Source organism: Schistocerca cancellata, chromosome 8 (assembly GCF_023864275.1).
Source record: "Schistocerca cancellata isolate TAMUIC-IGC-003103 chromosome 8, iqSchCanc2.1, whole genome shotgun sequence".
Lineage (NCBI taxonomy): Eukaryota > Metazoa > Arthropoda > Insecta > Orthoptera > Acrididae > Schistocerca > Schistocerca cancellata.
In genome coordinates, this window is record NC_064633.1 from 283,671,333 (window position 1) to 283,685,231 (window position 13,899).

The following is a 13,899-nucleotide window of genomic DNA, read 5'->3' on the forward strand; positions in this document are numbered from 1 at the left end:
CAAAATATTAGTACTAGTTTAGTACTGTATTACTATATTACTACAGTACTGTATTGGTTATTTTCAAATACTTAAATATTTTTAGGGTGTAAAACCCAATTAAAACCCGCTATTTACATACTTTTTGACTGAAAGTATTAGGCATACTGTATTAACTTTATTAAAGCATTAACTTTGAGATATTGTTTTTATTTAATGAACCCTGAGCCTTATTCAATGTAAGCTTAAATTAGCTATTTCACTCATTAATCATTATTCAAATATAATTTCAGTCTTTACAGAGGTACATATTCACTGCTCTGCAATAGTCAATAAGCATGATTATTACTGTAAATTAAATTAGCTTTTTACAAAAATACTGTGCATGTTTATGTTTTGTTTCTTTTTTCAAAGTCAAAAAATGTGTCATGCTTGTCGAGTTTCTTGGAGTGTCAAGTTATCAAGAGTCCAGTTTTTGCGGTTCTGATGTTGATCATATGACTCTAAAATGCTTTAAAAAACTTTAAAACTCAACATTTTTCATCTAAAATTTTGAAAATTTCCCAGAGCAAGACCTCCAGTACGGCACCCCCCCCCCCCCCCCCCCCCCAAATATTTTTTATAAGCCAGCGCCCCCTGATGGGAGAGGTCCAGATGAAGCTATGGCTGAGATACATACCACAGAGGTGTACGTCATTGGGCCTGGAGGAGAGACAGTAGAACAAACTACTTGAGTTCAATGAGAAGGGACTGGACACAGACTGCAATTGTAATTCACGATCTGGGTAGGGATGTGGGAGATGAACTGCTGTGTTAAGGACAAGGAGACAGTAATTTAGATGTTTAGGAGAGCTGTGAATGTACTCCGTATAGTGGGCAAGCATTTGCTTTTGCCTGATCCTCTATGGAGGAACCACAGTTTCCATGAGTAGGCTGCTCATCAGGCTCATTTGGAAAGCTCTCATCACAAGTCAAACTCCACTGTGCTGTATAGGGTCGAGCATCCGAAATACTGAGGGCGATGTTGAAACATATGCCAGGCTCCCATAGTCAAGACAGGACTGTACAAAGGCTCTGTACAGATGCAACAGTGGAGGGCAATCTGCATTTTTGTTTAAGGTGATGAAGGTGGGGAAGCTTAGTTAAGTGGGTGCCAAAAACCAGCCATAAAAAGTGATAGGAGTCCACTACATTAAGGAGATGGTCATCAAAATAAAGTTGTGGGTGCGGGTGAACTATCCAATGGCAACAGAAGTGCAGGTTGCAAGTCTTGGCTGCTGAAAACTGAAAGCCATGGGTGTGGACTCATGACTGCGCTTTTCATATGGCTCCCTGCAGTCGATGTTCAGCCATATCAGTAATAGATGAACAAAAGGAAATGCATCATATAAGAAGGGTGATACTGAGGACCCCACAGCTGCTGTGAGACCATTGAAGGACACTAAAAAGAGTGGGACACTCAGTACAGAGCCCTGCAAGACCGCATTCTCTTGGACATGGGGGGAACTGTGTGAAGCACCGACTTGAACTCTGAAGGTGCAGAGTGACAAAAAGTTCTGCATAATGATCACGAACGGGCCGATGAGGTTCCACTCATGTAATGTATTGAGGGTTTGTATTGCCAAGTGGTGTCATTGGCTTTCATCAAGTCAAAAAAGGTGGCAATAAGATGACAATGGTGGGAAAAGGCCATTCTAATGGCAGACTCCAGGTATACCAAGTTGTCAGTGGTGGAGTGACCTTGGCAAAAGCCACTATGGGATGGAACCAGAAGGCACCGAGACTCAAGGAGCCAACACACCCGCCAGCTCATCATACATTTGAGCAGTTTGCACAGAATGTTGGTGAGACTAATAGGATAGTACCTATCCACATCTAATGGTTTCTTGCCAGGTTTTAGCACTGGAATAATGATACTTTCTCACCATTGCGAGAGAAATTTGCCATCACTTCAGACGTGGTTAAAGATGGCAAGGAAGTGTCAAAGTGGCACTGGTAATGCACTGATAGATGTTTCTTCCAGAACATACAAAAATTACAAACACAATGTATTTCAAGAACCTTACTGAAATGATAAATACTAAATAAAAAATAATTGCTGGTGGTCTGTTTTGAACTGGCAACCCAATGCACGCCAGCCAGCAACGCTAACCACATCACCACAATATGTGTACCACAGCCCATGGAAATACTGTGCAACTGTATCACAAATGAAATAGTTCATAGATCATAACGAAAGTCACCTCAGAAACAGAACAAAACCAGTCAAAATTTTAGCACCGCAAGACAGACAGATTTTGAAATGTGATTGTGCACTGGAACTGACTTTGTTATTAATGAGAGCAACATAAAATTCCTGGGAACAACAACATACCATACACTTCACTATATATTTGCAGTAAATACACTTAGCAAATACTGAAATGATATTTATGTACAATGGACAGCCTATCATGCCTTGGTGTCATCCGGTATAAATCATACAACAGAAGTATGGGGTATCATAACACAATCTAATTTTTACAAGTTTTTAAAATAGCAGATAAATGGTGTTAGAATAATTTGCAGTACAAACCAAGAGACTCATGTCATGTATTATTCTCTGAAGCTGGGATATTAATCATTATAAATATGTATGTTTTTAAATCAACCATGCTGGAACAAACACTTAAACATCTCAGCTTTGCACAGAATAAATAAAATTTTGTGTAAGCTTTATAAATGTATATTTTTATTACTTAATATAATTCTTTAACATTTAATTTTGTTCCATTCACTTCTAAAATACATAATCTGTACTATGTAAGCCTGTCCTGTCGTATCAATATGTCGTAATAAAAATAATAAAAAAATAAACCCACTTGTTACAAACTGACAAATTCAGGAAAAATGATCTTTGCTTTTTTTTTTTTTTTTGATGTTGAACACAGTAGCTATTATTATTATTATTATTATTATTATTATTATTATTTGTTGTGACTCGCCGATTATTCAAAATGCCGCCGCACAATTACGCACGTCCTCTACGTGCTGCGCTGTCTGCCAGCCATGCAGCAGCTGCGCCGATTATTCAAAATGCCGCCGCACAATTACGCACGTCCTCTACGTGCGGCGCTGTCTGCCAGCCATGCAGCAGCTGCGCCACCTAAGCGGCCAGCCGAGCAGCGGCCGCTAGACTGAGACTCAGTGTTTAATCGAATGCCGACTTGTACACAGGTCAACTTACTCAGTGACTTATATGTGTTGTTGTGTTGTCCGAAATATGTGTTAAATTTGAAGATTTAACAATTGGCGACGAGGTAGTGGATTTTTCCTTTTCACCGTTGACTCACAGGGTTCCATGGCTACTGTCGAGCAGCTCTTGCAAAATCTCCTTGAACAGCAAACGCTTCTAACAGCGGCGATTCGCGATTTCGTCGTGGCGTCAAATGCGGGGCGTTTCTCGTCGTTGGCTGTACCTCCTTTTCCACCTTACGACGAGACGGCGGAAGACTGGACTGATTATGAAAAACGTCTTCGACAGCACTTCTTGGCATTTCATGTCACGGACGAACAACCATGTAAGTCTATGTTCCTTTCCTGGATTTCACCTCAAATGTATCGGTTGTTGTCGCAATTGGCTCCTTTGAAGGAACCTGCGTCTTTGTCCTTTGCTGAAATGTGCTCCCTTCTGTCTGTCTATTTTCAAAAGCAAACGCATGTGGTAGCCTCTCATGTTGACTTTTATCGTTGTCAAAAACAACCAAATCAGTCCTCTCGCGCTTGGGCTGCTGAACTTCACGGCCTCAGTTGAAAGTGTCAATTTGTTACTGATGTTCACAAAGAATCCTATGCCGATTCCATGGTACGGGATGCTATTATCCGGTCGGCGCCCGACAAAGAAGTTCGGCAACGTGCCCTTCAGTTGGCGAATCCGACTCTAGATGAAGGTCTCTCCATTGCGCAGTCTTTTGAAATTTCTCGCGACGCTGGGGCGCAAATAGAAGCGTGGGGTGACGTCGGGGAAATACAACCTCTGTACGCTGTTGACGGCGCGTGCGGCACGTCCCCGGCGGCCGACGTGGCCGCAGTGCGCTCCCACGCGCAGCCTCGGCCTAGCCGTAAACAACCCACTAAGAAATTGCAGCAAAATCCCCGACAACTTCCTTCATGCCCGCGGTGTTTTATGAAACATTCACGTGAGGATTGTCCCCAACGTTGGGCTGTGTGTCACAATTGCAAAAAGAAAGGTCATTTGTCTTCCGTTTGTAAATCTGACCGCATACATGATGTTTAGGAACATGACGCTGATTCTGATTCTGTGTTGTCTGTCAATTGCACTTCTTCCCTTTCAGGGAAGTTATTCATCACTGTCCAAATCCTTGGTCGAGATGTTCGCATGCAAGTGGATACCGGTTCTACTGCCACTATAATTAATTCTCAGACGTATCTTCAGCTGGGTTCTCCACTCCTGTCCCCTGTCACTCGGCAATTACGGACGTACAATAAACGGAAGATTTCTCTCTTGGGACAGTTTAATGCTGAGGTATCTTACAAATCCGTCGTTCGCACTGTTCCCATATTTGTGGTCGACCAGAGCAACGCAGAAAATCTTTTTGGTTTCGATGCCTTTCGCGTTTTTGGGTTCTCCATAGATGACTGTCAATATTGTCTCTGACGCTATTCCTTATGCTCAACTGGATTCCTTGTCGACGTCATTTTCGTCCCTTTTTTCTCCTGTGTTAGGCCATGCAAACGACTTTGAAGCTCGTATCTGTGGTGATTTCAAAGCCACTGTAAATGCTCAATGCCTCATCGACACTTACCCTATGCCCCGTCCTGAAGAACTGTTCACTAAACTCGCTGGAGGACAGTATTTTTCTAAAACTGACCTGTCGGAAGCTTATCATCAACTTCCTCTCGACGCTGCTTCCCGGCAGTTTCTGGTCCTTAACACGCCTTTCGGCCTCTATCAATACCAACGTTTGCCATTCGGGGTTGCTAGCGCCCCTGCTCTCTTTCAGCAATTCTTGGAACAATTATTGCTCCCTGTCCCGGGGTGTATCAATTACATGGACGACATTGTTGTCACTGGCTCCACCACTGAAGAACATCTTCAAAATCTCCGCAAACTTTTTAATGTCTTACAGACTGCCGGTCTTAAGTGTAATCTTCAGAAATCACAATTTTTTCAGGCATCTATCATGTACTTTGGGTTTCAACTCTCTCGGGATGGTATTCGTCCACTTCAAAACACTGTTGCTGCGATCGATGCCCTTCCTCGCCCTACATCTGTTAAGGAACTGCAGGCTTTCTTGGGGAAAATAGCATACTATCACAAGTTTTTACTGTCTGCGACGTCGATAGCTCAGCCATTGCATCACCTGTTGCATAAAAACGTGCCTTTTCACTGGTCCGCGTCATGTGACGCGGCTTTCCGGAAATTAAAGACTATGCTGAAACAGGCCCCGTGCCTGGCTACTTATCGACCTAGCCAACATCTTGTTCTTGCCACAGACGCATCTCAATACGGGGTCGGTGCACTCCTTGCGCACAATTTTTCTGATGGTTCGGAACAACCCATCGCTTATGCCTCCAAAACGCTCACGGATGCCCAACAGAAGTATTCTCAAATTGAGAAAGAAGCTTTGGCCATCATTTATGCTCTTCATAAGTTTGGTGTTTTTCTCTATGGCTCAAAATTTCATCTTGTTACGGATCACAAACTGCGTGTTTCCTTGTTTCATCCATCAACGTCACTTCCCGACAAAGCTGCACACTGCCTCCAGCGTTGGGCTCTTTACTTGTCCCGTTTCAATTATGAGATTCATTTCCGGCTAACGGCTCAACATGCGAATGCTGATGCTTTGTCTCGCCTTCCCATGGGTCCTGATCAGGCATTCGATAGGGACGAACTTTTGTGTTTCCACCTGGATGTTGCTGAGCAGCAGGTTGTGGACGGGTTCCCCATCACTGGGGACAGGCCAGCGGCTGCTACGGGTTCTGACCCTACCCTCTCCCGGGTTTTACGCTGTATTCAGAAGGGTTGGCCAGATCGCCCGTCCGCTAAGACTTCTAATCCATTGCGGAACTACTACACTTTGCACTACCGCCTCACGGCTAGGGATGGTGTTATCCTCCTCTCCACTGACAATGCTTCGCCGCGTGTTGTGGTACCTGCGTCTTTGCATGCTTCGGTCTTGCGCCTCTTTCACCAGGGGCACTGGGGTGTGTCTCGCACAAAATCTCTGGAGCGCCGTCATGTGTACTGGCCTGGCATTGACTCTGAAATTGCACACATGGTCGCTGCCTGCGGCCCTTGTGCGTCGCAGGCCGCTGCCCCGAAGTCATCTTTGTCACCGTGGCCTTCGCCTGAGAAGCCCTGGGAGCGCATTCATGCTGACTTTGCGGGACCCTTTTTAGGTACTTATTGGCTCCTCGTAATTGACACCTACTCTAACTTTCCTTTCATTGTCCGTTGCACGTCAGCTACCACCACGGCAACCACCAGTGCTCTCGCCCGCATTATTTCTTTGGAAGGCCTCCCCTCTACTCTTGTTACTGATAATGGTCCGCAATTTGCCTCTTCCGACTTTGCGGATTTTTGTGCTCGTCACGGCGTTACGCATGTCACGACCCCGCCGTTCCATCCACAATCCAACGGTGAGGCTGAACGACTGGTCCGCACATTTAAGGCTCAGATGCGGAAACTTCTGACTTCTTCTGCTGCTGATGACGCACTTCTCCAGTTCCTTGCGTCTTACCGTTTCACCCCCAAGGGCGATCACAGCCCGGCTGAGCTCTTACATGGCCGACAGCCCCACACGCTACTTCATCTTCTGCGGCCTCCCACCTCACGGCCGCGGTTGCCTTCACTTGGCCGGTTCACCGCCGACGACCTCGTCTGGGTACGGGGATATGGCAGACTGCCAAAATGGAGCCCGGGCCGCATCTTACGACACCGTGGCAGACGCCTGTATGAAATCCAGACAGACACGGGTGTTGCAGTGCGTCATTCGGACCAGCTTCGGCCTCGGGTGCCAGCAACGCCTGTTCCGAATGCCGCCACATCACCTTTGGCTCTACCTGATGCTAGGGATCTTGGCATCTCTCAATACTCACAATGCAGCCCTCTCACCGTCATCGCGATGCCAGCACCAGAACGGACGCCACCAGGAGACGTGCCCATGCAGAAACCGGAGGACCCTCCTCTGTCAGAGTACGTCTACTCGCCTCCTCCTCCAACGGACGCCGACACATCGCCCATGTCTCCTGTCATATCAACTGGACTTGCCGCAACGGGCAGATTGGTGCATGGGGCCCCAGCAGATTCGACCCCTACGTCTCCTGTCATCTTGACCCGTTATCATCGGGGACACTTCCATCCGTACGGGAAGCCTCCTCCTCGAGACTTTACGGCGAGTCAAACAACACCTATGGACGTTAGCCATCTCCAGGACACCTCCATCAAGACCAGTGCAACAATTTCAAAGGGGGGAAAAGTGTTGTGACTCGCCGATTATTCAAAGTGCCGCCGCGCAATTACGCACGTCCTCTATGTGCGGTGCTGTCTGCCAGCCATGCAGCAGCTGCGCCACCTAAGCGGCCAGCCGAGCAGCGGCCGCTAGACTGAGACTCAGTGTTTAATCGAATGCCGACTTGTACACAGGTCAACTTACTCAGTGACTTATATGCGTTGTTGTGTTGTCCGAAATATGTGTTATTATTATTATTATTGTTGTTGTTGTTGTTATTTATTTCTCTTGTGTCCTACTATTTCTGGAATGATCCTAGTACGGAGATTACAAGATGCTGTCTTTGAATTCTTACTGTAAGATCCCCCCCCCCCCCCTTTTCATCTTTGTATGTCCTCATCCTCACAATAGGTAAATCTGACTTAGTCTGGAGCCAGAGTGATCTGCCTCTCCTATCTATCCTTCACCAGCCTGTGCATCTTCCCTCCCTTAGGAAGAAACTGACAGTTCTGAAAATGAAAATAGTTTCTTTACTTTTATTTGTGTCTATTGGTAGTACTCGATTTCACTTTCTGCAAGAAAGCGTTGACCAGCCATTCTGTATCCTGATACTTTTACAGTTTTGTTAAGGGAATCTCATCTTGATATTATTACTGTGATAACAGTCTACGTATTGAGACTAAATTTGGGCATACTTAAATGTGCCTAAAAGAGTTTAGAACATTTATTTATTTATTTATTTATTCCATGTGATCTGATGGTACACAGTGTGTTGCAGATGTCAGAAAATATCATTTAACATTGTTTACATATATTAACATAGGCCTATAGTATCCTAATGTATTATATTGCTCAATGTTTTCAATTTAACACAAACACAAGATTACTGTTCTAAGTATTCATTTACAGAGTAAAAACAGCGACACAACAAATATGACTTCATGACTTTGCTAAATTTTATGTTGTCTTCGATGGACTTAATACTAGTGGGAAGATTGTTGAACAGTTGGAGGCCCATGTGGAAAGCTCCCTTTTTACACAGTTGAGTGTTTGTATGTATAACATGCAGGTTTTCATTTTTCCTGGTGTTGTGTTCAAGTATTTAATTATTTTTTATGACTCTGGGGTCAGTTGGCACTATGTGGTTTCTGAAAAATTTTAGAGTCTCAAGAATGTAGAGGCAAGGCAGTGTAAGGATTTCCAACTTTCTGAAGATGGGTTTGCAGGAGTCTCTGGGTTTGCAGAAGTCTCTGGGTTTGCTCCCAGTAATAATCCTCATTGTTCTCTTCTGGATTCTGAATGTGCTCAGAGCAGTTGGAGAATTTCCCCAGAATATTACACCATATTTTAGGTGGGCTTGTATGTAAGCATAGTACACACTGGTTAATGTTTTCAGGCTAGTAAATGTTTTCAGTACACTCAATGCACAACAGCCAGTACAAATCCTGGCATTTACCTTTCCTATATGTGTATTCCATTCCAGGTTATCTTGAACCTACAGACCCAGGAATTTGAAAAGAGTGTCGGTATCTATTGACTGGTTATTTACAGTGACAAATGGCTGAGAGGAATTTGCTTTTTGTGTTGTGTGAAAGTTCATGGAAGCTGTCTTTTTGGTGTTGATAGTTAATCTGTTTGATTTTAGCCCAGTTGCTGAGTTGTTCAGTGGCCAAGTTCACTGCTTTTTGCACAGCCTCTGTATTCTCCCCTTTGAGGAGTACAGTTGTGTCATCAGCAAATATTATTGTTTTGTGTGCATCAATATTCAAGCTCAAGTCGTTAATATACAGGAGGAAAAGTAGGGGTCCCAATACTGAGCCCTGTGGAACACCTTGCTTTACAGTTTTATTACTTGATAGTATTTCAGTTATTGAGTTACTTTGTCTATTAGTATATTTCATGCTGGCTCTCTGCATCCGATTGGTTAGGAATGTAGCAATCCAGTTGTTTGCAATTCTTCTGATACCATAGTGTTCTAATTTTTCCACTAATATTTTGTGGTCAACAGTGTCAAAAGCCTTTGACAGATCCAGAAATATGCCTGTTATGGGTTGTTTTCTATCTAACAGTTCTAATAGTGTATTTATGCAATCATATACTGCAGTTTCAGTAGATTTGTTGCTTCTGAACCCATGTTGAGCTAAACTTAGTAAATCTTTTTTTTCAGTGAAGTCCATCATTTTTTTGTACATTATTTTTTTTGTACATTATTTTTTCAAAAACTTTAGAAAAGCAGGATGAGATTGAGATAGGCCTGTAGTTATTCATATCTGTATTATCACCTTTTTTGAAGACAGGAATTACTTTAGAAAGTTTCAGAGCTTCAGGGAAGATACCTGCCTGGAAAGAACAGTCACAGAGGTGAGTTAATGGTTCAGCAATTTTGTGTTCACAATTTTTGATTACAGCTGCTGGAATACCATCAATTCCAGCTGAATATGAATTTTTTAACTCTCTGAGGGCTTTTGCAACATCATTTTCAGTGACTTTGGTAATGAAAATTGACTCTGCACATGTGTTATATTTTTGGTTTGCTGATTGGTAATTTGTGTTAGGATTATTTTGGACCAATTTTTCAGCTATGCTCATAAAGAAATTGTTGAAAGAGTTCACCACAACTTCGGGATTAGATATAGATTCATTGTTGAGTTTGATTTCTATGTTCATGTGTGAAGCTTTCATTTCCCCTCTTTCCTTTTTTATGATATTCCACATTGCTTTTACCTTATTGCTGGATTTGTCAATGTACTCATCATTCTGCGTCCTTTCTGCTTGTGTTATCACTCTTCATAGGATACATGTGTAGTTTTTATAGTATTCTGTTAGTTGGGGAGTAGTCACTACTTTGTTTACATAACATGTGGAGTATTCTTTTATGTTTGCAAGAGATTTTTATAGCTGGTGTAATCCAACTCTTGTTTCTATTATTATTATTATTTATACATAACAGCTTGACAACATAGACATATGCCATTCAACAGAGAATCACACCAAGTTTTGATTCATAGTTCATGCTGTGTATAAATACACAGTACTATCAATACTCCCATGACATGTATGTGTGAGCTAGAAGTACATTTTGTGTCCTGTAGTTTGCTAAGCCTCAGTCAGTTATGATGCTTTAGCGGAGATTAGGCATCACATATTAAACAGAAACTTCAACTGACAAAACTATTCATGGAACATATGCAGTAAACAGTCACAAGCCCAAGAAAAGTGACAAAACACATTAGCCATAAATTGCTAATACAACTGCCAATGGTCTGACACATTCAACACAAATCATAACAAACTGTATTAAGTGCAGTTGGTCTAGCTGATAAGTCCTCAAGATTACATGCTTTATGTTCAATTTGTCACAATTTTCAACAGACGTTATGTTTCATGTGCCACAACGAGAATTGTCACAATGTAAACACTGAGGCAATTGAAAACCTCTAGAAAATATTTCACACTTTCCCAGCTCACTAAAGTGAATGTGTCTTGTACTCCATTCTCACCCTTCATAGAGAGAACTGTTACTAATATTATGTATTTGACTATTCTGAGAGAATGACACAACCATAGCAAGACACTGATGATTTTAATTTTGCAACATGACAGTGTCTCTCATTCAGATGTCCATGAGCATATAAAATTTTGCAGAATTGCATAGAACATGCTACTCAATAGGATTTTTCTCTTTTTCAGAAGCCTTTGAGGTCACTTGATTTCATCTCTAAGCACAGCCACAATGAAGACCTACAAGTTGCGTTTGAAACCTACTTTTCTCTATTGCCTAATACAATTTTTCTGTGTCTTGTAGTTTTCCTCCACTTATTTTCTGAAACTCCAAAAACATTTATGAATAATCCTGTACATTTATTTTTATACAAACAATTTTGTTACTACTACATGTAGCCCAAGGAACATACCTGTAAATCAATTCTATTGCCAACAACTTCAACATTACTCCCAAAGCTACCAGTTGATGTCCTCTCTGCCACCTGTGTCCCACTTGGAGACAACCGGTCAGATGAGCATCTTGTGTCTTCCACAACTGAAAAATCACAAAAAACTTTTATTCTAATGGTAAGGAGAGCATTAAGAAGTATCACTCTATTCACAGCTTGCATCTTATTAGGATTATTCAAAGTGACTACTCACTTCCCACAGGGGATGCCTGTTGCTGACTCTCCTGTTCAGCCTGAGAACACAGACTTCTAATAAATTCCTCGTTCTTCAGAGACTGTGCCATAACTGATTCACCAAGGAATCTTAGCAATGGGAGATATGTTCTATGTGCTAACTCTGGCACAAATACTTTTTTTAACTCTTCCATCGCCTGAAAAATCATACAAAGAAAAAACCAGTTACTTTAGTGGCAGCGAGACTGTTACCAAATTACTTTATCATGGAGTGTAGTACATTTGTATTCTGAACAATGCAGATAGATCTGGTTCATGAACACACGACCTTTACATGCAAGGATTAATTACGAGCTAAGTTGCGTCATCTAGTGCACTAAAAGTTTTTGACATATTTCATTGAAGACAGAGTTATGTTTACACGTCTTCCAATGGTGGGGAAAAAAAATTAAGGAGCTGTATTGTTAGCTAAATGGTTTGGAGCTTCTGGTAACTATACAGAGTCTCAACAAATATTGCATGGTGCTACACTTTTAATGTCATTGCTCATAAATTCTAGACATGCACAAATTACTGGGTTGTTCTCATGATTCCCCAATGGCTCTGTTATTAGAGATATGGTACTGCATTCTACGTTAACAGACAAAACTACTGTAGGCTACTTTTTAACTTAAATAGCAGCTGTGAAACATAGCATTTTCCACTCTTCTTCACTTCCTGCAGCACAGCATGGAAAAAAATGAAACAACGGCTAGAAAATATATGCTGTCAGTCCCACATTCATCTTTAATATCAGTTAAACTTGATGAAGTTCCTAAAAATATGTGCAGTGCTATGTTGGTTTAGTTAAGTTATGGTCAGTTATAAACTGCAGGAAATCTCTTTAACAGATTGTTTCCCAAACCTTCAATACACAGTGGCTGTATATTCTTTTCCAGACCTTGAATATATGGCAACTGTATATATCCCACCAAATTTTCAGGTGGGTGGTGCTACAGACAGTGCTATTAATTTACTTAGAACAATCACCAAGACAGACTGCTGCAACAGATTCTCAACAGTTGACCTACAATATAATGCAATGTTCTTAAATTCACCTACATTGTGGTCTACATTACGGAATATTGCTGCAATACTTTATGCTTATAAAGATTCCACATTCAAAATAACTTAAAATTATTTTATTGAAAATATTCTGTTTCTACAGAATCTGATATAACCAGAAGCAATTTACAGCAAAAAAAGGCCACATTTATTATCAATATACCGATGGACTCAAGAAAATTTATAGAAAATAGGATGCTGTATGGTTTATCATGAGAATGATCTAATAAGAATGGCAATAGCAGAACATTTACAACTTGTAGCTCAAACACATGTTCATGCTTAATGATACAGCTGAGAGTTTGAAATTTTGAAGGCAATTTCCAGTGCTTACAGGAGAGGACTGTTATGTGATAAATTTATCTTCAGCAGTGAAGCAATATCTTTACTGAGCAGCAAAATGTTTAAGAAGACACTAGGTGCATCTTTGGAAACTGGACAATCTCCACAGTTTCAAGCTGCACATTCATGATCAGGGAGGTTACTCACACTTGAAAAAGAATTCCAGGTATGGGAAAGAAGATGATACCATATGAAGCTCCTGATAAAGTAACAGGAAAAGTGGGGTGGGGTGAGGGCATCTCACATCACAGTACTGTTGTTTCTGTCCTCAAGGCTGAGACATTCTAGCCAATAAGAAGTAGTTTAACTGCACTTTTCAAACATCAATAATTTATAGGGAATTATTCATGTAATTAACACACTTAAAAAGCTGAATACAATTAAATTAAAATGCTAGACTAAAAGACAGAACCCTGAGAGTTTATGAAATTCCCTGAGGTACCCAGATTTTTCCATGTAAAATGTAATTCCTGAAAATTCTAAGTTTTCCAGAAAAATCATCATTCTGATGATCCTCCAAAGCACAATATTTATGAACTGTCTAAAAAAGATTAGCATTTACAACCTCTTATCCTTATCCACTTATTGTAGAATCCTGAAAAGTTCCCTGATATCCCCCTTCAATAGTCCAATAATCAGGTAAGTTTCTCAATTGTCAAACATACAAGTAAAAATATTATTGTGCAAACCAATACTGGCTTGCAGTTAAAGTCTCTCACATGGAGCCCCCCCCTAAAATATACATTAAAATGCATTTTACAATAATACATTATAGAATTTAAATCATCAGAATGCATTTCACACATTAATTTAAATAATGACAGTTAACATCTGTGGAACTGCTGAAACTGTGTGATGTTTTTTGAACAGGTAGTAGCTAGTCATTAGGCTGT

General features: G+C 41.3%; 1 protein-coding gene across 1 annotated transcript in view; it reads right to left on the bottom strand.

Annotated features, from left to right (window-relative positions):
- LOC126095516 (WD repeat-containing protein 81) overlaps positions 1-13,899 on the bottom strand; it is a 308,162-nt gene that overhangs the window by 47,550 nt on the left and 246,713 nt on the right. The window contains exons 21-22 of the mRNA XM_049910301.1: positions 11,580-11,757; positions 11,348-11,472 (exon numbers count right to left, since the gene is read on the bottom strand). Coding sequence (XP_049766258.1) covers positions 11,348-11,472; positions 11,580-11,757 — 303 coding nt within the window. The remainder of the gene's footprint in view (positions 1-11,347; positions 11,473-11,579; positions 11,758-13,899) is intronic.